This window comes from Pleurodeles waltl, chromosome 3_1 (assembly GCF_031143425.1).
Source record: "Pleurodeles waltl isolate 20211129_DDA chromosome 3_1, aPleWal1.hap1.20221129, whole genome shotgun sequence".
NCBI lineage: Eukaryota > Metazoa > Chordata > Amphibia > Caudata > Salamandridae > Pleurodeles > Pleurodeles waltl.
Genome location: NC_090440.1, coordinates 86,594,445 through 86,618,563, shown reverse-complemented (window position 1 = coordinate 86,618,563; position 24,119 = coordinate 86,594,445). Strand labels below are relative to the sequence as shown.

The 24,119-nt window shown below is 44.1% G+C and overlaps 1 protein-coding gene across 3 annotated transcripts in view; it reads left to right on the top strand.

The window, feature by feature from the left end:
* The window catches only part of ANO1 (anoctamin 1), a 616,593-nt gene that overhangs the window by 453,698 nt on the left and 138,776 nt on the right, over positions 1-24,119 (top strand). For all 3 annotated transcript variants that reach the window (XM_069221899.1, XM_069221898.1, XM_069221900.1), the window contains 3 exons: positions 1,077-1,131; positions 14,182-14,233; positions 20,581-20,636. In XM_069221899.1, coding sequence (XP_069078000.1) covers positions 1,077-1,131; positions 14,182-14,233; positions 20,581-20,636 — 163 coding nt within the window. The remainder of the gene's footprint in view (positions 1-1,076; positions 1,132-14,181; positions 14,234-20,580; positions 20,637-24,119) is intronic.

Here is a 24,119-nt window from a genome sequence, read left to right as displayed (position 1 = left end):
ACTGAGGATTGAATTCCTTAGTCATGACACTGCAGAGGCATAAAATGTACCGATAGAATCAAGACAAAAAGATAATTGTCTCTTCCTGAGGGTCTGGATACAGATGAGTTGGTGGCATATCTTTGGCAGACAAAAAACATCTCATTGTGCGAGTCTATAATTCATAGATATCATTAGGATCGACCTATGGCTCAAAATGTGAAATCCAGTTAGGTGTTCAGAATATCCAAGTGCTGTAAATTTAACATGCTCAACCCTAATTATAAGCTTCAAAAGAGAGGAGTTGCTACTGCCCACTGGTGACACAGTCTACTCACAGAAGAGAGTACTAGAATTTGGTGTGTTTATGTTGATAGGAGCACAATTGTATGAAGTCTTAAAAATCTAGACTCTCCTTTCTATCACTGAAATCTCCACTTGGAAACAATCTCCTGTATTCCCCTGTACAGTGTCTAGTTATGGATTTGGAGAAATCAAAAGAATTTGTTAATCTTACATTATATGCTTAACCCAATCGATGCTTTAGAGATGTCGTCAATGTACCGTTCTTTGTCGCTCATCGCAAATGTTGTCATCTTATGACATATGTGCTGTGTGTTATACACTACAAGTCTCGCCAATCTACCATGGCCTTTTGTACCTGGTTATGTTGTATACCACAAGTATTGTTAATACCCCTTTCCCTGTTCAGCATCACAAATGGACGGGATCTGTCCATTTTATACATCACAAATGCACCTTTCCTTGTTGGTCAACACAATAGTTGTCAGTGTATCTGTCCATGCTAAATTGTACAAATGGTGCCATTGAACCTTTGTCTGTTGTTCATCACAACGAATGTCAATATACTTGTCCATATTATACACTCACAGATGTCATCAATATACCTTTTCTGGTTGCTTGTCACAAGCGTTCTCTACGCGCCAGTGAATGTTATGCATTGCAAATGTTCTTTGCCTCTTGTTCATCAGAAATTTTGTCAAAGTACCTGTCTGTGTCTGTGATACAATCATGGCACACGCCTCCTGCTCCTGTTCAATATTTCCAGATAATTCTCTTATTTCATGTTTTCACAGATTTGACTTGTCGAACAGGGATTCTTTTTTTGACACCAAAACCAGAAGCACGATTGTAAGTAATTCCTTTAACAGCCTGAGTTGTTTTCTGTGGTCGATGTGGTGTTAATTGTTCCCCGGATACCTCCAATTATCACTCCTGCTTTCCTTGAACTAGAAGGTGTTGCACTTCACCACATGCAGTTAATTATTAATGGCCAAAATGATGTTAACAACCAAGTTGAAAATGTTTCACAATTCCCCAAAAATCTGCAGTAACGATGGACATCATTTAAGGGTCGCTGGAAGTATCAGCTACTCCTCCTGGGTTGCTTCGTGTTACCCCTGTCACTGATTCTTGAGCACAAAGAAGAGGAAGTGAAGCCAGCATGCGGTGGCCAATTAGAAAGCAGTAAATAAGAGTGACAATAAAGCCAGCAAATGATAAGCAGTTGGCGGGCTGCAAGTCCCTTCTTGTATACAATACCGCTCTCAAACGAGACCTCTTGACCTAAAAATGAAATAAAAATGAAACCATTTTAGCAAGATGTTTCATTATTATCATGACATGAAAATTGTTCTGGAAGAAAACTCACAAGTGATAGTGAACAATCAAAATGTATTAACAATGATAACGGATAATTTAAGCAATCGTCAGTTTATATTTAGTATATCAGCCATATGCATTAATACAAGTAGGCTAAACAAATATAGGTTTTTCCATTTTTTTTTGCACCTCATGGTGATTTTTCCGTACAATTCTCTTTGACGTACACACTAGGCGAGTGATTAAATAAAGCTTCAGGTAAAATATTTTTGTTTCCCACTATTGTTCTTGGTTTTGTGGCACCATATCCTCCTCTTAAACACATGCACAGTTTTTCCATATGACCACCCTGGTAAAAATGAAGGTGGTGTCTAAAATAGATATCGATCTTGTTAAGCAATTGATATGTTGTTATATTAATCATGCGCTGGCTATGGAGGTTTTTAACTACATCTGTTACAATTGCTGTGATGTAATTAGGGTCAAGATCATTTGACATCATGTGACATCACTTCCTGGAATAAATTAGTGTATAAGGACATATGATGCCACTTCCTGTGATGTAATTAAAGCCAAAAGGTGTGTAATGTCACATCTGGTAATCCGCGACGTTTCTTGACTGAAAGGCCACGCACCCACGTGACTCAGACCTCCCTGAGGTTTAAAGCCCTGCACAAGACCAGGAAGCACTTACGTTCAAGCACTGACAACAAGGATTGATGCCACAACTTGAAAAGCGCTGTGTGCAGCAGTGCTCCCTGGGCAATTTTCCACTTGAATTCAATCAGAGAGCTACACAACAACGACCAGGTTCGTTTTTTAAAGAAGCACATTGTCCACCAGTTCTGGGTCTTGAAAAGAACCCCGAATTTCTGTGGGGTCTGAAACGCATCAACAGTTTTGGATACCAAGGAGTGCTACTTAAAATACTTGTTTGGCAAACAGGGAATATTTGATGGACATAAGACATTTGTGATAGCCCTGTTTATTGTCTAATATGAGTTCATGGCTGTATTGCACCCATTGGCCATAACCCACATACCAGGGGCAAAAAATTTAATTTGAAGTTCGCCCCTAATGGGCACACAGTTTTCAAAACTGGAACATAGTTATGACTTGTTTGGTTGTAAGTGAGGTTTAATTATATGTGGGCTTTTACCAACAGTTTTGCTCATATGTGCTATTATTGTTGGTTTCATTTGTCTATCATATGTCAATTTGTGTGTTTATTCGAATTATATGTGAGCTATCAGCATCAGTTTTGCTCATATGCTTTATTGATGTTGATTTCATCTGTCTACGACAGATATTTTTAGATATCATATAAAAGGTGTTGGAACAAATATGATAACCTGTGACCACAATCATTAATTTTTGTGGTTTGACACTAAACTATTGATGTTTGATCAGCACTAGCTCTTTATTCTTGTTCTAACGTCTGGTACTCCTGGCATTCAGTGAATTGACATCTATGGCAATAACAGTTTTTTGATAAATGATGTGTCTCTGAGACGTAGGCGTATTTCTATGATGCTTATTATTTAATCAAAAAATTAAATTTGATACATTATAAAGTATATAGTAATAGAAGAGAACAAACATGTATAGTGCAATAGCATAAGATATTTAATTTGAGTGAACTGGATAGTGAGAGTGAATAGTACACATTGGAATCATGACAGTGCTTAGCTTGTAAAAATCAGAAGTACCAGGGCCCTTGTTAGGAGGCCACTGCAGTTTGCACCATCCATTGCTCCCACTAGTACTGCCAATGACAATGCTATCACTACCAGCCATCACGCTCATACAAGTGTGACAATTCAGACTATAAATAGGCATTAAAATTACTAATACATGCCTATCAGCTATCGTTGGAGCTTTGGGTAGCAGGCATTAGTGCTTTTATTGTATATTACATTATTAAACAACAGCTGTTTTGCTTCTCAAAGAATAAGACAAACAGCGCCACCGTGTGGCAGTCTGTCATAAGAGCTGATGTTGACAATAAAGTGTCAGTGCCGAGCACCGGAAACCACTGGCTCAAATTAAACACTGATTGCAGAGGCAATATTGTTTCAGAAACGAGGTCTGTCATAGTTGGAGATGGTGCTGAAAAGAGCAGTTTTCTCAGCTCCTGTTTATCAGCTCAGATGTTGTGTATCTCTGGTAAATGATGTGCAGGACCGGCCATGGCACTCTGGCATTCACTCAAACGATGCTACAACGGCCCGTTCTTGTTGCAGCTTCCTGCAATGGGGGCAGAATCGAATATTTTTGTCACAGATGAGTTTTTCTAGTCCTGCATAAAACATGGGCTGACGGGAACAGATATTAGTTGTAAAAATGAGAGATGACATGTGCTTATCATGCACTGATGCAAAGGGCTGTATGTAATGACTGCAGTGTTTCGAAATGAAAGGATGGAAAGCATGGGGGTGGCTCCCATTGGAAAGAAACTGCATTGCAGAAGAGAATGGTTGTAGGTCACTGAGGAAAAAACAGAGGTGATGGGTATAATGTTTGCAAAAATTCTCAGCCAGTAGCAATAGCATCAGACCGCCTTCTAATCCATAATTTTTCACCTACCATGCCACTCCAGATAGACCAGCCATATGCTGTGCAGCTTAGGTACCGTAACAATAGGCACACTACAGTCCAAATTGATGGCAAAGGAACACAAGCAGCCAGGGGTGGCTCCTTCACAATGGTGAAGGTGTGTCGCCCCCCCCCGGCTAAGCCAGGAGCTGAAAGATAAAACAATATTTAATTATCGTTTTATATTTCAGCTCCTGGCTCAGCCAGCAGCATGTTCAGGGAGGGGTGGGGCTGGGCCACGAGAGGGGGAGGAGAGAGTGTGCACGTAAGTGCGCATGTGTGTTTGGCCGGCCGTCTCAGGCACTTAGGTTTTTCCAGGATGGCCCTGTTAAACAGCTGGGCTGGAGAAACTGCACAGACCCCAGGGTTATGTCTGAGTGGCAGTCCAAGCTGCTCAAACCCATCCTGGTGCTGCTCCATGCTAGCTTTAGCATGAAAGCAGCGCCCGGACTGCAGGGGAACCTGTGCTGATGTCCCAGGGACTGCCGGGACACCATAAGAAGAGGAGCAATGAGCGAGGTGGCAGGAGACGGCGGCGACTAGAAGAGATTCGGGTTTTTGTGTTGTTTTGTTTATTACCCCTCCCCACCTTCCCAGCCTCGCCCTCCCCTTGAGATTTGCCGCTGCTGCAAACAGCCTGTTATTGGGTTCGGTCTACTTAGGCCTTCGCTGTGGGAAGTCATACAACGTTACAACTTTTGACAAGTCAGACTTGTTTTCCTGTAAATCAAGCTACTTGGCTAATTTAGAGATGTTGGCTAATATATTTACCAAAAGGGTGCAGGTGTAAAGAAAGAAAAATAAATCACTAACGTGATTGACAATATACTTTGCTTACCCACCCTCACCAGGAGCAATATGTTGGTGTTAAGAGCATACGTAAAGTTGTGTTGAAGCATTACAGCTCAGGGGTCGCTGGAAGGGGCTAGTGTGTGCACTTGTATGTCTCTGCATGGCCAGCACAAGCACTAAAGATGTGTGGTGAATGGATGAAGAGGTTTTCTAATCCTGTACTGCTTGCAAACTCTTTCTACTCTGTTGGTAAAAGTGTGCAAATCCTCTGTCTGTAGCTAAGCCAAAGCAAATGTTGACGCTGCAAAATAGGAGAGCACGTGTCGGCTCAGTTAGAGCTCCTTGAAGAAGTTCCACTGGATGGTCTGTTGATTTGCAAGACTCGCCTGATGCAAGCGAATCTAACAGGAAAACAAACCTACCTAGAGTGGGACATTAGGTAATGAATGCAAGGCGACTAAAACGGTAGATGAATAAATGATACAGCATTGCGGGTGCCTTCTTAAAATAGGGAGCGCCTGTGCAAGGCTCGTAATTACAAAGGGTGCACTAAAGTTTGCACCTTCTGGATTTCGCGTCCTGAAAATTTAAGCAGGTCAAACTTCCCAAAAGTGAAAAAAAAAGGTCTGATACATACAGAGACATAAGGGTCTTAGCGCAGTAGTCCCATTTTTAGAGGCAAACTCGTAATTTGTGCTTTTTATCACTTCCGGGGCCGTATAAAGGTGCACTGACCCTGTTTGTGCTGTGGTGCTTACAGGGACTGTTATGTGATAATACGCAGCCCTGAGGACAGCAGGGAGTGAAAGAAGGACCTACTATTTCAATGTACCTGTCAGCCTTTCACATTGCAGGCAGTGCCTGATCTGCACTTTAAAGGGGAACAGAGATCCCATTACAGGGTGGGTGGAGTGAGTGAATGCACCCACCTGCAGGACATGTCTTGGGGAGTCCATTTCCCTCTCTAGAGGGGTAACCTTAGGGAGGCATACTAACTGGGTGCCTCCTCTTTGTGGTGCACTGTTAGTGTGCCTCCTGTTGGCCTCCTGCCTGTGTGCCTGTGTCATTAAGGCAGTTTGGGCACAGATGCAAATTGTTTCTCTCATTTGCATGGAGCTATGCCCCATACAAATGGAGGAATGCCCCTTTAGAACAGTCCTCACTACAAGTGCACAGTAATTATTGGTATTAGAGATAGGCTACACAAGCATTTGCAGCTTCTTCTGCAGCAGACCTCCTGGTCAGCGTATGCTGCCCTCCCCAGCATCTCTGGCTGCTGCTACTGCTGCCTCTGAGAGCCTCCTGACTCTCAGTTCAAGGCCCTCCTCCACCCGCAGGCTCGTCCCTGCGCCTCATCCTTGGTCGTCTAGTATCACAAGTAAATATTTCTCTCTGTCCATCTTTCACTCTTGCTTTTTCTGCCTTTTTTCACTTGTTCTTCCTTTTCTTTTCCTTTCGCCCCTACTTTCCTCTGTCCTCCTCCCCCAAACGCAAAGCACCTTTCCCGCCCTCCCCCTCCCAGCTGACTGCTCCCATTAACCCCTCCCCTTCTTAAAGGCAAGCCCGTCTGCGCCTGTCCATGCCCGGACCACGCCCAGCACCAAGAACCCTGGATCACTGTTAAACCAGCTCCTGGCCTGCCTCCGATACAACACCGAGACCCTCCTCCGCCTCAACACCTAATGTCTCAGCAACTGCTGCATCATCTCCCACAAGGACACCCACTGACCTTTCACCTGCAGGAGCTGCAACTTCAGCACCAGCCTCAACAAGCTGAAGGTACTCTCCGCACACAGAGATCCAAACAACCTCCACAACCCCATCACCTGCTGCTCCTGAACATCCGCTCCCTCCACAAACATGCCACCGAACTCTGGGATTTGATCAACACCACCGCACCGGACATCGCCTTCTTTACCGAGACCTGGACCAACCCCACCTACCCAGACATTGCCACCGCCATTCCCGATATATACAGCATCCTAAGGAGGGACCGGTTCTCCTGCCCGGTTGGAGGACTCGCCATCGTACTCAAGTCCTCACTACGTGTCAGGGCCATCCCAGAAGAACAATGCACCACCATGGAACCCCTTCAATTCCTGGTCCACTCCAACCACAACCCCTGCATCTGCGGCACCCTGGTGTACAGGCCACCCGGCCCCCGCCCAGCTTTCATAGACAGCATTGTAGACATCGCTACCCCGCAGGCCCTGGCATCAGACGACTATCTCCTCCTCAGCAGCCTGAATTGCCACCTCGAGGACCGCACTGATCCAAACACCACTGCTCTACTCGACAAGCTCGCCATCCTTGGCCTCAGGCAGCTTGTCTCCACAGCCACATACATCGCAGGACACATACTGGACCCCATCTTCACCTGAAGCAACCGGATCGCCATTGAGACCATCTCCATCCCAGACTGGACCGACCACTGCTGCATACAATCACCACACCCAGCAGCCGCACCTGCACCCCAGGACCTCCCACAGGATATGGAATGAAATCACCAACAAGCAACTCACCTCATCGCTCGCCAAATCCCTTCTTCCTCCCTCCGATGATGCCAACACAGCAGCACGCAATCTCAACGCATGGATCGGCCAAACGCATACCTAAGAAAGCCAGCTGGTTCACCACTGAACTCCAAGAATCAAAGCGTACCCGCAGACGTTTAGAGAAAAAATGGAGAAACAGCCAAACTAGCAAAGACCTTGCCTCATTCAAAGCTGCAACCGCCGCCCACCGCCGAAAAATCTAGAACGCAAGGAAGGACGCACTCCGAGAGCACAACAACTCCTCCGCATACAACTCTAAGGAACTCTTCTCAGTCATCAACGAGTTCACAGATCCTCCCTCCGAAGCCACCAGCATCCCCCCGTCACGGAACCTCTACGACAAACTTGCCACTTATCTCCACCGCAAGATCCAGGACATGTACAACAGCTTCCTCCTGGAAAATCCTGGCACCGGAACCTGTGACCGACCCACCCCCTCAGCACCCACCCAGACCGTCCACAGCTGGTCACCACAGAGAAAACCGTGAGCATCATTGTTAGAAACGGGGTCTCTGGTTGACAGTCAGGTTACCCCCTGTTCAAGCAAGGACCCTCACTCTAGTCAGGGGAAAAGAGAATCACCCTCAGCTAACCCCTGCTTACCCCCTTGGTGGCTTGGCGAGCATTACAAAATGACACAACATAGGTTTAGAAAAATAGGAAATATTTATCTAAACAAAACAAGAGCAAAACGACAAAAATCCACAATACACAAGTCAAGTTATCAATTAAAAAGCAAAAAGTCTTTATGTAGTTTAAAACACACACTAACACTGTTAGCGTGAAAATGTACCTTGAGGGCATCAAAAATAACTTGCACAAAAGGGCTTGCGATGCGTCGATTTTACTCACGACCGAGACCTTGCGTTGTTTCTGCTTTCGTCGGGTCGGGGCTTCGTTTCTTCTCTCCACAGGAGAGTGATGCGTCGATCCGGTCAGCACTCTCAGGTACGGGCAGGCCTTGCGTTGTTTTTACACGCCCAGCGGTACTTGTGTTGGAAATCCAGCCGCACAATGATTCAAAAACCATACAGCGCAGGTTTCGATCTCCGAGTCTCCGTCAGCGATGCTGCGCATCATATTTTCGGCCGCAGATCGGAGTCACGTCAATCTTTTCCCCGCACAGCGCTCTGTGCATGGATTTCTTACTCTTGGGCTACCAGCTTCTTCTTTCAGGGTCCCAGGAACTGGTTGGACACCACAGGGCAGAGTAGGAGTCTCTCCAGAGACTCCAGGTGTTGGCAGAGAGAAGTCTTTGCTGTCCCTGAGACTTCAAACAACAGGAGGCAAGCTCTAAATCAAGCCCTTGGAGACTTCTTCTCAAGATGGAAGGCACACAAAGTCCTGTCTTTGCCCTCTTAGTCTGGCAGAAGCAGCAACTCCAGGATAGCTCCACAAAGCACAGTCACAGGCTCTTCTTCCTCAGCTCTTCAGCTCTTCTCCAGGCAGAGGTTCCTCTTGGTTTCCAGAAGTGTTCTAAAGTCTGTGGTTTTGGGTGCCCATTTTATACCCAATTTCTCCTTTGGCCTACTTAAAAGTAAAGTCTCTTTTTAATGTGAAATCCTGCCTTGCCAGGCCGGGTCCCAGACACTCACCAGGGGGTTGGAGACTGCATTGTGTGAGGACAGGAAGAGCCCTTTCAGGTGTAAGTGACCACTCCTTCCCTCCCTCCTAGCACAGATGAAATGCAGATTACACCCCAGCTCCCTTTGTGTCACTGTCTAGTGTAAGGTGCAACCAGCCCAACTGTCAAACTGACCCAGATAGAGAATCCACAAACAGGCAGAGTCACAGAAATGGTATAAGCAAAAAAAAGCTCACTTTCTAAAAGTGGCATTTTCAAACACACAATCTTAAAATCAACTTTACTAAAAGATGTATTTTTAAATTGTGAGCTCAGAGACCCCAAACTCCACATGTCCATCCACTCCCAAAAGGAATCTACACGTTAATCAGATTTAAAGGTAGCCCCCATGTTAACCAATGAGAGGAACAGGCCTTGCAACAGTGAACAACGAATTTAGCAATATTTCACTGTCAGGACATATAAAACACATTACTATATGTCCTACTTTAACTATACACTGCACCCTGCCCTTGGGGCTACCTAGGGCCTACGTTAGGGGTATCTGACATGTAAGAAAAGGGAAGGTTTAGGCCTGGCAAGTGGGTACACTTGCCAAGTCGAATTTACAGTTAAAATTGCACACACAGACACTGCAGTGGCAGGTCTGAGACATGTTTACATAGCTACTTATGTGGGTGGCACAAACCAGTGCTGCAGGCCCACTAGTAGCATTTGATTTACAGGCCCTGGGCACCTCTACTGCACTGTACTAGGGACTTACTAATAAATCAAATATGCCAATCATAGATAAACCAATTACATGTGAGTAGCCACTCTTTACAAAAACTGAGTAATTGATTGATGGCTTCTGTAATACCAAAATGCCCCAGAGGGACAGAAAGCAGACACACACACCTTTTGTGCTCCTAGGCAATGTCTGTGATACAACCTCTGGTGATTTATGTCCCTGTGGGATCAGATTTCACATAGTGGGATATATAAATATAGCATCAAATCCTCCAGGGCACCCGTACCCAAGAAATGTTCTCCTTAGGGTGCTTTTTTTTAGCAGTTTAAGTTTATAATCATTACAAAGTAGTGTGTTAACAAGCAACCACAGGAAAATTCCTTCTTTGGTGTATGGCTTTTGAAAATACAGACCTCCTCCTTGCTGCCTTTTTCAACATAGTTCCAGTACCCTCACTATGAACATAAGGGTTCCATATTGTACTCATGTGTAATTGAGTATTCTGTTGATGTGCTGGTTATCTACAACAGTTTTTTAGAGTTGATCAAGTGATTGGATTTAGTGTAGAAGGTAAGAAGGAAAACCGAGAGTTCTTTCCAGCTGTCAACCTTGTTATGTTATGTGTATTTGTAAAGCACGCTATCATCTGTGATGGTATTGTGATGTTGAGGAGGTGTGTGTGCCTCACCCAGCTGATGGTAGGTTGCTTCTTGCAGAATTCAAGAAGAAAGGAGGAGGTTTTGGTGTGGAGTGCAGGTTGTTCCGCGCTTTAGGAGTGACGTATGAGAACGCCTGTCCTCCTGGTCTAGTTCTGTATATGCGTGGGATGTCTGCAAGTAGAGCTCTCGTGGAACAAAGATGTCTGGATTGTTGATGGACAGAGATGTGACTGTTCAGGTAGGCAGTCCTAAGTTGTGTTGTACCTTAAGTGTATGTTTGAGAACTTTGAAACAAATGCGTTTGGGTACTGGGAGCCAGAGGAGCTCCCTGAAGTTTGGTGTGATATGAGTTCTGTGTGGGAGGTTGAGAATAAATCTGCCTGTTGAGTTCTGGATGGTGTGCAGTCTTCTGGTGAGTTGCTTGGTGACCCTTTCCCAAAGGGTGTTATCTTAGTCCAATTTGCTTGTTGACTAGGACATGAGTGATGGTTTTCTAGTGATTCTTAAGGGTGTGGATGCAGGATGCAGTGAAGATGTTGACCTGTGTGGTCATGTCCAGTTTTCTGTTGATGGTGATTCTGAGGTTCCTGGCATGGGTGCCTGGTGTAGGTGTGCGTCCGACCACATTTTTGCCAAAGATCACTACTTTTGTCTTGCTGGTTTTGAGATTGAAGCAGTTGGCGTTCATCCAGTTAACAACTTCAGTCATGCAGGCGAGGCCTCTATTAACAGATTACGTAAGATTCAACCTTCTCTCAATAAGGTGTATAGACTAAGGGATTGGCAGCAGGGTACTGTGTCACATTTGCCACAAGTACCCTGTCCACCAAACTCTAAATAGACTCTTAAATGTGTCATTCCTACTTTTTATCTCATTCTGTACCATCTAATCTTAGGAATATCCTGATGTAAAACATGTTTCATAAACTAGTCTCCTTACAGGGATGCTTTGTACATTCATCCTGCATGGATATAAAACTTGAAAATCAGGCTTCTATTAAATATCAGGCTTCTATTAAATTACATGATGGCCATTGATATTTACCTGTCTGTCAAGACATCTGTAGGACATCTTTATGTTGAAATCTCGAACTTTTCACCAAAATAACTCTAAGCCACCCAATTACCAAGAACCCATTAAAGCACATTTATTATAGGAGGACAGGGCGAGGTGAGAGAGGTGTGACTGCAGAGGAATTGAGGAGGGAGGGAATGTTAGATTGAAGAGGATTGGCCCTTAAAATTACGAATCAATGTTGATATATATATCCTTTAAATGTAGTTATTGTTTCTTGGTAGAAATATAGAGGTTCTCTTTTTCCTGGATGTGAAATTCGAGACCGTCACATAGATCCTGGAGCATCTTTACTCCTTAGAAACGGATCTCAGAAATAAGGCACAGGAGAAATATTGTTTTAAGAGCTTTGTAAAAATAGTTTTTCTTTAAATTTACTTTTTTATCCTGAATATAGTGCTCCTTACTCATCCTCCGTCCTCGTGAATTCACTTACTTGTGTACATTGTCTTCAGATAAGTGATCAGCAGGTTGAATTGGTCTCAATAATTGTGTTAGTGTTCTTGGTAGTGTGGTTTCTGTTTCAGTTATCACGAGAAACGTACCTTTAGTTACATATTGAGGTCAGTATCTAAATGAATTTTCTTAATTGATTAATACAATTCTTCCATAAAATCTGTTGATGAATGAAAGTCTGCACAAAATGTCTTGATATTTCAGTTTTCCCTTTGACAGATTTAGCAACTCCCTTTGGACCTTCCACATAAGTGGGGTCCATAAGATGTGTCATGATGAATTGAACAGTGTTGACTAACCAGCAATGAAGTTACTATATTGTTAGTGAGTCTTATCTAACACAAATATAAATTTGTCCTTGGACATTTCTATTTTGAGTTCACAATGGACCATGGTACCACGCTGTATTGCAGAAATAATCTGCATAAAGTGGGGTTCCATCCACAATATGGTTCATTCTTTAGCACATAGCACTGCATCTTCGTTCCATTTGTTCATCATTTTTTGGTCCCATGCCAAACATACTAAGCAACAAGCTGACTATGATACCTCCTCGCTACTGCATAGGTGTCAACCATCCCATTTAATTCTTGCATTCTGCCTTGTGTTTGCCTAGGCTGGGAATCCCTGTTGGGTAGCTGTGCACTATACAAAACATTATTATTATCATTATTTTTATTATTTTCTGTTAAAAGTGGCAATGTCACCTCTTTCCGTGTCACCAGGATACCAGTTTCTTAGGCCTAGGCTTTTGCTCGACTAAATTTGCACTCCTGGTTTGCTTTCATTAAACCAGCTTCACTAACACCTGGTAATGGTTGGGAACTTACAAATCCTAGAATAAAGGAAATAATATGTACTCATGATCTGGAGAGAGGGAACAACCCCCATTGAATGTTTCTGCTGCTCAGAGACTCAGTTCACAGATCATTACAGGTGAAGAATCCTTTGGCATTTCCTTGTATCCTATTACCTATAAACTATAGGTTTAAAACAGCCATATACCTGGTTATCTCTCTCTGACACAAGAGCAAACACAGCTGGTACTGATTTAAATTTTAAGGGGTCGATTCACAGCCAGAAGTGTCAAAGTACGTGCAAAGTGCTATGTCGCATCCTGAAAGTGCCTTCACTCCTTTTCGCTATTCAGAAACTGGTGTAATAGGATACCTGGAAACGTAGACACAGATTTGTAGGTGTATTCGTACACTACTCATGCTGGTTAATGCAGGAAGCTAATTGTGCTACTGAATATCGACCACCAGAATAGCACGATAGAAGTAAATCGAGGGACAAAATATCGAAATTTACCGGCGCATAGGGGAGTATAGATTTACTATTCCTAAGTGTACATCTATGTACATCGAAGATGTATTTACCTCTTAGAGCATAGGCACATGTTGGTCGAATTAGTTACAGAAATTGTAGACTTACTTACTTGTCAATTTGTTTTTTCCTGATACCTGACCCTCAATATTTTGTCCTATCAATATTCTGGGGTCGATATTCAGGATGCACATCTAGGAAGCATATTCCAATTGTGGAAAACTGCATTCAATACAATTCTGTACAATGGGTATGGAGCAGAATATGGAAAGAGTGTCATGTTTTTCCTCCACTGGGAGAAAACCTTTAGCTAGATCCTAACAAAATTGCCTATTATCCTTTGACTTCCAATCATTGAACCGAAGGTCTTATGGTTATTATCTGGAGTAAATCTCTGACCCTTTCTAGGGTGGGAAAGTGTCACATTTCAGTTTGTGAGTGCCCACATTTGTGCAAATGTGTGGGCATTCACACACTTAAAAGGCTAAGCATTCCCGCCCACTTCCCACAAGATGCAGGGTATTTACTCTTGCAGGTTTTTTGCACTCCTGGTGGAGATATCCGCATTACTTAAGCTATTTACTCCTGCCATGAATCTTTTTGTGAATTGCTGAATGGTGTAAATGAAGGCATTTTCGGTCGTGTTCCAACCAAAAATGCCTTTGTGAATCGGGCAAGTAGTGAGTCCTTGTAATCTCTGACAATACTGTACTAACCTTCTTCAGCAGTGCTTCAATATTTACTTTCATGCAATACCTTGCCTTGAGTTATTAAGAGTAATTTTTCCTTTTTCCCCTCCAATGTAGGTGTATGAAATATTAAAAAGGACGACGTGTACGAAAGCCAAATATAGCATGGGTAAGAGACCGGTGGCCTCTGACAGCTCCACGGTCATTTAAAAGTGTGATAAATGTCTACAGATTTAATTAAAGTGTTGGCACTCCGACTGATGTCTTAGACTACACTCTTACACTCTTTCCTTACACAGAACAGTCACCCTCCAACCTGCAAATCGAAGCTCATGCCAAACAGCAGTTCAAACAAACCTTTGTTGCTTGTGGACTGGACTGTCTGACTCAGGGAGCTACACAGCGGCGGCTCCTGTGCTAAGGCGGAGGAGTGTCGCCCCACTGCATTAAGTAAAAATAAAAATAAAATGATAATAACAAAATGTTATTATCATTTTATTTTTCATTGCAAGCCAGAATCCGGTGAGGCTGGAATGGAGGAGTGGTGGTATGTGCACCATAAGCGCGCATGCCTGTTTGGCTGGCTCTGTTGAGCCGGCCAAACAGACATGCGCACTTTGCATTTCTCCACCTGGCTGTAGTGCACAGCCGGGAAGAGAACGTGCACAGGGTCCCACACCCTGTATGAGCGCCGAACCAGCTGCTCACACCAATCACGATGCTGCTGTCATGTTGGTGACAGCAGCGTCGTGATTGGCTGAGGGGAGTCTGGAGCCTGTGTGCTGCTGGGAAGAGGATGAGGACAGAGGAGAGACGACTGCGTCTCCCAAAGGAGAATGTAAATGGATTTTTTTGTTTTTAACCCCCCTGCCCGCCACCCCTGTTTAGTGGCAGCCGCCACTGGAGCTACACATGTGGCTGCAATGGTGCACAAAAAAGAAGACAATTTATATTTTTAGGGCATAAGAAGAGTAGACAAATGTGACCAGACAGTGAGAACATCCAGAGTAACACATCTTTTATTGACAGTTTTATTCTATTAGCCTCCACTGGGATGACGTGGTGCTCAGCCATTCATAAAGAGTACAAATAAAAGCATTACCTACTGGTATTTGCCTCCATTTATACTGAACTGGAAGTTTGAAGGAAGGGCATAAAAACATAGATAGTAAGAAAGTGAAGTCCAAATGTAACCTAGCATTGGCAGCTGTTAATAGCCATTCCTCTAATTGTACATCCTAGCCTCCACCTCAGGCCCATTCATACGGACCAGGCATTTATCATAGGGCATTAACAGTTGTTAATACTGTCAACACAGGGCAGTAAGGCTTCACTGAGTATATTCCACATGCCAGGCAAACTCAATCCATTAAATGTATAGTACGTTCACATAACATCATCATAGAGATTGAGGATATCTATTGTCTGAAACAAACTTTATTTAAAATATTTGGTTTGTTCCTATGTAAACTTTTGGCATGGGCTCTCGCTTGTCCTAAACTTCCCTCACCATGTCAGGTTGAAATAAACCTTCCCAGGATAAGTCCCGGTTCTGTTGGGACGAGAAGCATACATTTTCGCTCTGCTGATTTAAACAACTACCCCCTTCGAATCACAAATTACAGTAACAGATACGTTCCCACATCAGGATCTATTTGTTGTGGTACAAGACTCGACATACATATTTCGGGAAGTTCCATGACATGCCGCGGTTTCCTTCACTCCAAGCCAAACATTCCTCTCTGCGGCCCAGAGCACCCCCAGATCCTGCCAAATCAATCAATCAATCAGGAATTTGTAAAGCGCACTACTCACCCGTGAGGGCGAGGAGGCGCTGAGGAGGGGAGCGGGGAGAGGTGGGGGAGGTGCTGCTACTGCTCGAACATCCAGGTCTTGAGAAGTTTCCTGAAGGTAAGGAGGTCCAAAAGCTCCCTTGTCACGCGGCCTTCCATCACTTCGCAAGCATCCATCCCTTTAATTTTGCAGGCGCAGTTTGATAAATTTCTGAATTTTATTTTACACCATATTCACACAATTTCACAATATGTTTCACTATGCAATTTAGCATAACTTTTTTTTTTTACCCGACTCCGCATTTTTCTTTAATATAAAGCCCTGCGAGACACAAGGCAGAGAATGTTTCTCACAGAAAATGCAAATGTTAGCGCTAGTACCAAAAAACCCTAAGGCCCATATTTATACTTTTTTAGCGCCACATTTGCGTCATTTTTTGATGCAAAAGAGGCGTAAATTTGCAAAATATAATTGTATTATAAAAAATGACGCAAATGCAGCGCTAAAAAATATAAATGTGGGCCTAAGGGCTGCTATGTGGTAGTAGGCTCATTGCTGCAGTATCCTTCTGAGGTAACTCTAATACAGCCATAACTGAAACTAATGTAAAAAAAAATAGGAATAGCTCTTTTTATGGAAAACCTTTGCGTATTAAGCTTTGTTTTGAGTATCATTGTGCTAGACTATATGGTGTGAAGGACGGTGTACTCATTAGCAGTGTGGCATTTGTTTTAAAGGATGTGTACGTTCGCCATAAATGTACATCTAGAGATGGGTGTTAGGTGACAAGGAATATATACTGCTGTGCGAAAGGAGAAAGGAGCACAGCTATTATTCCAAAAAATAAAGTAGCTGAACATTTTTAAAAATGGTCCAAATTCGAACCAAAGTAGGGAAGCTTAAACCTAGGAAAAATTGTATTTTGTTTTTTGAGGCACCACTACCCACTCCAGGTGTTAAGAAGATTGGCAAGAGTGGTGCAACCTTTAAGAGGCACACACAAAAGGGTGAAAGCAACAGTAATGTCTTCATGGGTGTAGTGAAACAGTGTAACAAAACCACTGCTTCCCTCATCAACCTTACAGAAGTGTGACACACTCCAGTGTGCATTGAAACAATATGTCAATGGCAGTCCTGGCAGCTCGAGAATGTGCTTGCATATACAACTGTGAAACTCCAGCAGCCCTAGACATTTAAGGCATTGGCATAATGGGCAATTGTCTAGGCCCCCCACCTCCCAGTGTGCCCCTTGAGAAACTGAACTTTCTCTCTACTCTGCCTACAGTTAGCTCTGTTTAAAGTGCCTAATTTGCAAAAGAATGAATACTGGTGCCTGGAGCTCTGCTCAGAAGCCTGCAGCTTGTGCAGTTAAATGCCAGCATACCCAATACCAAAAAAACTGAGTAGTCTTCATTTCATCCCAGACCTCTTCAATCCACTACCAGACATGCCACCCCCTTTACCTTACTCTTCCATGTTCCCACTTTCTCCCTTTGTGTTATTTTTTAGGACACGCACGCAAGCGCTTTGACCCGTTGTAAAGTCTTGTGAGCTTTTAACCACGCCCACCTCATGCCCATCACTATCACTCGTTCATGGGCTTGCCTTTCAAAAATCCTTTGTTGTCATTGGTAAATGCTTTGCGTTTGTCCCTCCTTGGGGCGGTTTTATTACCACCTTGGCCTTCGACCCTGTTACATGGACAATTTCACAATTGCCAATATGTTGGACTGCAAGCAAACTTCTTTTTCCTTTTGTGTCTCTTCTTCGTGCTCATGCTCATGGCGGCCGTGGCGCTTTGAATCAGCTTGTTTCTTCTTTCTCCACCTCTTGCTTTCCGCTTTGTGCGTTGTTCCCTCACCTGCTATTGTTAAATGTCTTATGCTAAAAAAAAAGTGCTGCACCCCAAAAATAAGTGCTGATGGCCCCCATCGACAACCACTGGCTCAAAATAAACACTTTCTCTCTCTCAAAACCAGTGTCACCTTATGGATGTTTAGGGTACCATGCAAGACATAATTCAGCTTTTTTTTTGTTCAAATTTAACATATAATTTAGTATTGTTTAGCATCATGGGGCCTTGAATAGGTGATGAAATGTGTTCCGTCCAGAGGCCCCAAAATATGTTTTGCTGGTGGACTCCTAAATCCTTAAAATAACACTGCCTACCTCCAGAAAGTTTAAAGGAGGGTTATAGCGACAGTAGTTCTGGCAAACACACAAGGAGACGTGGCAATAGCACGGCCACATACATCAGTTGCGCCGAAAGCGTGTGACAGCAGAAATACCTACAGAAATCAGGAACGTGAAATGACATTGTTTGTTGTCTTTTATCATTGTGCATTTCTTCCCTGTACGCCCTTCTATATGGTGCCATGGTCTGCACTAGGGCTGAATAAACATGCTGTGAATTATGGGTAGGCTGGGTGTGAAATGTGAACACGGATAGCTTCTTGATTTACTTTTGTAGTGTGTGTGTGTGTGTGGTTGTTTTCACTGTGGGGTAAATAGGTAGATACTACTGGCTTCTAGGTGGGCCTTAGGTGTAGCCTTCCTGGGTCACTGCACTCAGGGCCGGCTTTAGGGCAGTGTGACCGGTGCAGCCGCACCAGGTGCTGACCTGGATGGGGGGCGATGACCTCGGGGGGGGGGCGATGTGTTAAGTAATAACTTATAAAACGTGATATATAAAAGCACCTGATGAAAAGTTCCCTGTGCGTCAAGCCTTCAGGAAGCAATTAAAATGTCAAGATAACTTGTGATTAATGTTCCTGTTAGGGAGAGCGATGGGAGTTTTGTCCTTTGGCAGTTTTTGCTCCATTTAATGTGGCGCTAGTAGGGTTAATGTGCCTGCTGCAAAGAACAGAATTATGTTTTATGTGGACAGCAAAGTGGATTAGTAAAGCCAGCCTCTACTAGAGCCTTAAAACAAATGAAATGTATGTGAGAGAGGGGCTGTGGAGAAATAAGGGGCACTTTTGCAGGTAACAGTGAGGAAATCCGAGGAGGTGGTCATGGGGCGGGGGCAAAAAAGATTGTCGCACCAGGCGCCATCAACGCTAAAGCCAGCCCTGACTGCGCCTCCCTGCTGAGACACATTCCAGTTAGAGGTGATGCTACCTTGCTGCAGAAATCAACATCCGGTCCCTGCTTCTCAGCAGGGAATCTTGAAAGCCTGGGGTACATCCGGCCCTAAATACAATTGCAAAGGAATAAGTGCAGGTGCACATAGTTTTTCTTAGAAGCACCCTGGAGGCCCTGCTGAGTGGTCAGATGCTAAGCAGTCTACTCTTGATTACAATTCATGCCTCTCTCTTACACGCTCAACACTCCCTGTACCTTTAATCCTACAGTTCAGAGCTCTGTTATAGCTCCTTCTTCCTATAGCTGTTTTCCTATCTTTCACTTTCTGTTTCTGCCTCTCTTTCTGTTTTATTTTGTGTCAGTGTCTGATGTTGAAAAATACATCCTGCAACCCCCCCCCCCCAAAAAAAAGAAAAGTGCAGGTGCCTATCACCAGCTGCCACAAATTGAGCACTTAATCAGTTCTCATGGACCAGACTGACAACTCTTCTTAGGACTTCCAGGTGACAGTCTTGTGACCGTTACACGAATCAAAGGCTCTAAATCAGGGGTGTCCAGTGTAGGTCAAAGTGGGCTGAATCCATGCAAGATATTCATGCTATAAACTGGCATGTAGGCCACCCAGGCAGTGCCCGACGGGTTGGACTGCCAGGTCAGTGTGTGGGCCAATATTTTGGCTGTTTGTGGGCCTGTTGTATGGTCTGCTGGGCCAGTTTTTACTGTTAATTTACCTAATATTAAAACAAACATTGTCCTTAGGAAGCACAATTCCATGCAGTCCTCCATACCTCCCAAAACCAGTCGCTGCTCCCTGTGCTGTGAAAGGGCAGGGCACGGGGGGAGGGGGATAAACATTAAATTACATATTTTTTAAATGAAAAAATTACCTTCCTCGTATCGTTGCCACGCCGCCGGTCCTTCTTCCTAACAGGAGGCACAGGCTGCCAGTCTGCCCTGTGGCCAATCCTGACGCAGCTCAGAGTACCGTTAGGATTGGCTGGGAGTGCCCATCCAGGGTGCTCCCAGGCAGACTGGGAGCCTGTCCCTGCTCTCTCCAGCCCAGCAACACAGTGCCGGGCTGGAGAGAGCACAGTGCGTATGTGTGTTTGGCAGGCCCGAGACGGCTGCCCAAACATACATGCGCACTGAGGGGAGTGCACAGTGCACTTCCCTCATCCCCGTCATCCCCAATGCCCGCCCCTTTCACAACAAAACGATAATAAACATGGTTTATTGTTTTGTTGTAAAAGGTTTGCAGCAGCTGCTCCTGGCGGGGGCGACGCTCCTCCGCCATAGTGGAGGAGCCGCTGCTGCCCAAAACACCTACATAGATTGTCTTTACAAGCTCAAAACTGCACCAATTTGCGCATGTAGACCACTAGTTTTTTAACTACCTAATTCACTAACGGGGCCACTTTTATTTGGTGCCTAGGGCTACTTTCTGGCCAGACAGAACAGGAAACCTAAACTGAGGTAATTTGTTCACTGATTATTTTGAAAATCTGGCATGGGTGTGTTCCTCCTGCAATTACGTTGTACACCCCTGATCTACAGCTCAAAGCCTGCACATCTGGTTTATAATTGATGGATGGATTACGATAAGCGGTATTACAAACTCTGCTCTGTTCTCTTTTCAAGGGATTACCAGCCTGCTTGCCAACGGAGTCTACAGCGCAGCTTATCCCCTGCACGACGTAAGTGTTCCTTTCTTTTTTAGCACAATTCTGCAATCGGATCCCGAGCGAACAAGTGGCCTGTCTCTAGGCACTGGCACCCTCCGCTTCCAAGCTCTGGCTCCTCAAACCTCCTAAAAACACCAGTTGCGTCAATGGCGTAGCCAGTGTGCCGTTGGCCCCAGTGTAAGGAAGGAAATGGGTGCCATAGTCGCTGTTTGAACTGTGAACCGTGGAGAAGTGTGGCACAATGGTTAGAGGGGCAGACCCTGATGCAGAGATCTGGCCCAGGACCAGGATTCAATTCCCATCTTGACAGGTCTTGGGCTCAATTCCCTTGGACCAGATAATTCTCGCCTCTGTGCCTCATCTAATTAATGGGTCCCACTCTGTAACTCTGGGCAATAGCTTGCTTAATATCCACAACGGCCCTCACAGCGCTTGGATGCCTGGCTTCACCCTGGGGCTGTCCAGGAGTGGGTGCCTCACAGGGAAAAGCCAGGAGGGGATCCACAGCGGTATGCGTACAGCGCCTTGAGACCCTAACGGGTGAGTAGTGCGCTATACAAGTGCAAAGTTTACAGTTTACAGTTTGAAATGCAGCAATAATAATGGTCCGCTTTGCTCCTCAGTCCTCTGTGCCTAGGTGCCACTACACCTGCTGCAGAAAGGGAGATGCATCCCCGTCTGCCCGAAGCTTTTGAGATGCCGCCACAGCGTGCATAGCTTCTGCTCCTCCCCCAAGTGCGCCATTTTTGCAGCCGTGCGTTATGACCTTTCCCCTTTGTGGTTCTGGCACGTATCTTAGATTTGATGCCCGGCTCATGAACTTGTGGCACATTTGCTTAGCTGAAGCTTCTGTCTGGTTTCCCAGCCACACCTCTCCTAAATAAAGCCTACTTCTGCAAGGAGTGGTGATTGGTGTAAGATTGCTTGTTTGTAACTGAGTGCCATGCAGAAAAATAAGTTAATGTGACCTGTTTGTAAACACTAGCGTCACGGGCATTACAGGCAACAGAGTGATGTATTTTACAGTAGCAAACGTTGTCTTTTCGTCACGGTCCTCTTCTGAACCTGGCTTTAATGTGACAACACAGTTATACACAGGCATTTACAAATGCTGCTCACATGTGTTGCATGCACAAGTGCTCTTTATTACATTTAGCCGGCCCTAATGAGTTTGCCAGTGCTGAAGAAAAGCAGCAAAAAATAGTTCTCTGTGTAAAAGGTATATAGCAGATAAATAACTGAATGTGGCGAAACAGTCTGATCATTGATTTAAAATAGTCCCTCATGTGTTCCAGTGGAAGCACTTTTTGTAAGGTGGAATGATGCACCTCATAGCCAATAGCATCAGGTGTGAGAGTGGTAGTCCACTGGGTGGAACCAAAGCATACTCTATGTGTATTTAAAGAATTTGAAACAATATGTCTCATAGCTACACAATCAAGCAGACCACAGAGTGAGAAAGGCAGAATTTAATGCATAACAGCAAAGAAATAAAATGTTGCCTGCCCAGGTTCATTTAGGGAAAAACAGAAATATACTAAAGCAAGGAAAGTAAAATACTACAGACGATATGAGAAATATGATGATGATAAAATTCTGGAAGGCATAAGGGAAACATTGATTAAATGGTAAAAAAATAAAAAAACGTTTGTCTACCATTAATGCCGAATGTACTAATTTGATCAAAGCATTAACGCTGGGCTGGATCCCACTAAAAGAGTAGATTGGTTGCCGACCACAATAGCTTCACCCCCTAGAAGAATTCTGTTAAGCCTGTGCCCTCGATTTAGAGACTTGTGGGGTTTATCAGCCTCCTCCCTCTGCCAGGTTCCAATTTCTACCCTAGCTCAGCAATGGCAAGATGGAGGAGTGGGTGAAAATGCTGCAAAATGAATGAACCATCCATAGCTCTGCAAAACTCAAACCATGATGGAAAGGTACTCACTTCTTGATTCCAACAGAGCAAGGTGGCTAAGCAGGATGGCATTAGGGTGGCAATGGAGTCTGCTAAAGATTAGAGTGCAGAGCAGTGGGTCTTACCTTGTGATGTGAGGACGCCTGGGGGTCCGTTTTACCTTCTCAGGGGGTCCGCAACTGTTTTACAAGATTAAATAATAATCAAATTATCCAGTTAAAACTAATAAAGTATATACGAATAAGGAAGTAACATTATTATTTTGAATATAATTGAAAGTGAATTATATAAAATATTTTAATATTTGATCATTTAAATGGTGTATACTTGTTTTTTTAATGTTTTTTGGGATGCAAATCGTGAATATTGATTACCCTGGGGGTCCTTAGCTTCCAATAATGACCCAATAGGAATACTCAGGTTCTAGTACTGATTTGGTGTGGGTCCACAGAATTCAAAAGGTTATGAACTGCTGAGAGGGTAGAGGTAAGGCTATAGGCTGAAAGATGTGCATGCCTATTTTCAGAGCCTTTGTCTGTTTAATGTATTAGTCCCACAGAAAGGCCTATGCATTACCCGTAGAAGCATAATTGTGACAGCTGTGTTGTTTTGGTACCCACAGAAGAAGGGTGGTGCTCAAAAGTATCTACTCGTCATCCGTGTGTAGACTATAGGTACTGAAGATGGCTACTCTCAATGAGTGACTACGAGAAGTGTGCTGAGATTTCTGGCAAGCCCTAAATCATTCCTGTGACTTATCTCATAGAACCGTACTATGATGGGCTTATCTCGGTTCTGCACTAAGCCAGCAAAGCCCATCAGTACATAGCTGATTAAAGCACAAACACATCCTGATGCTCAGTCTTTGGACATTCTCCCATGGAAAGTTGCGAAGCCTCGCCTCGATGAGAGCCCAAGGTAGCACTTCCTCTCTCTGCAACAGACAGGTCCAGAGAAGAAGGATCTTCTCCATTAAACTGCTTACACAGTTAAGGCTTGGGAGGTGGATTTGTAGTCTTGGTCACATTTTATCAAAGGACAGACTCTAGAACTGGAATGGCAGATTCCTTCTTGTTTGTGAATAGGTTGATATTCCACTCTCAATGAATAGATGAAATACTCATATCTGTGAAAGGGTTTGTGCAGCCCTGAAAAGACTTACTTACCTGTAATATTACTTACTTTATTATATGCGTTGGTCCAATAAAAGTTTCCACCACCTGCATCATGCCTTCAATTTTGTATCCAGGACAGACACCATGTTAATCCTCCTTTTGTGCTCCATCAGGGCTCAACTCATTACCCTCTAGGTGCTGTTCACTTTGGTGTGCTAATACAAATGTCATCCTTGAGAGAATTTAGCCAAATGGTAAAAGCCCATGGAGGTGTAAAATAAATCCTCACACCACCCTTTTGCACTAACTCCAGGCAGCTCTGGGATGGGTATGCAATCTCTGAGAACTTGTCATGGGTTTAGTGTGGTTGCGAGGTGAACCTCACAGTACTGGACTGTTTGCATTCCTCTCAGGCCAGTCATAAAAGCATTTAAGAGCATGGGAAGTTGAACTAGTCTTTTAAAT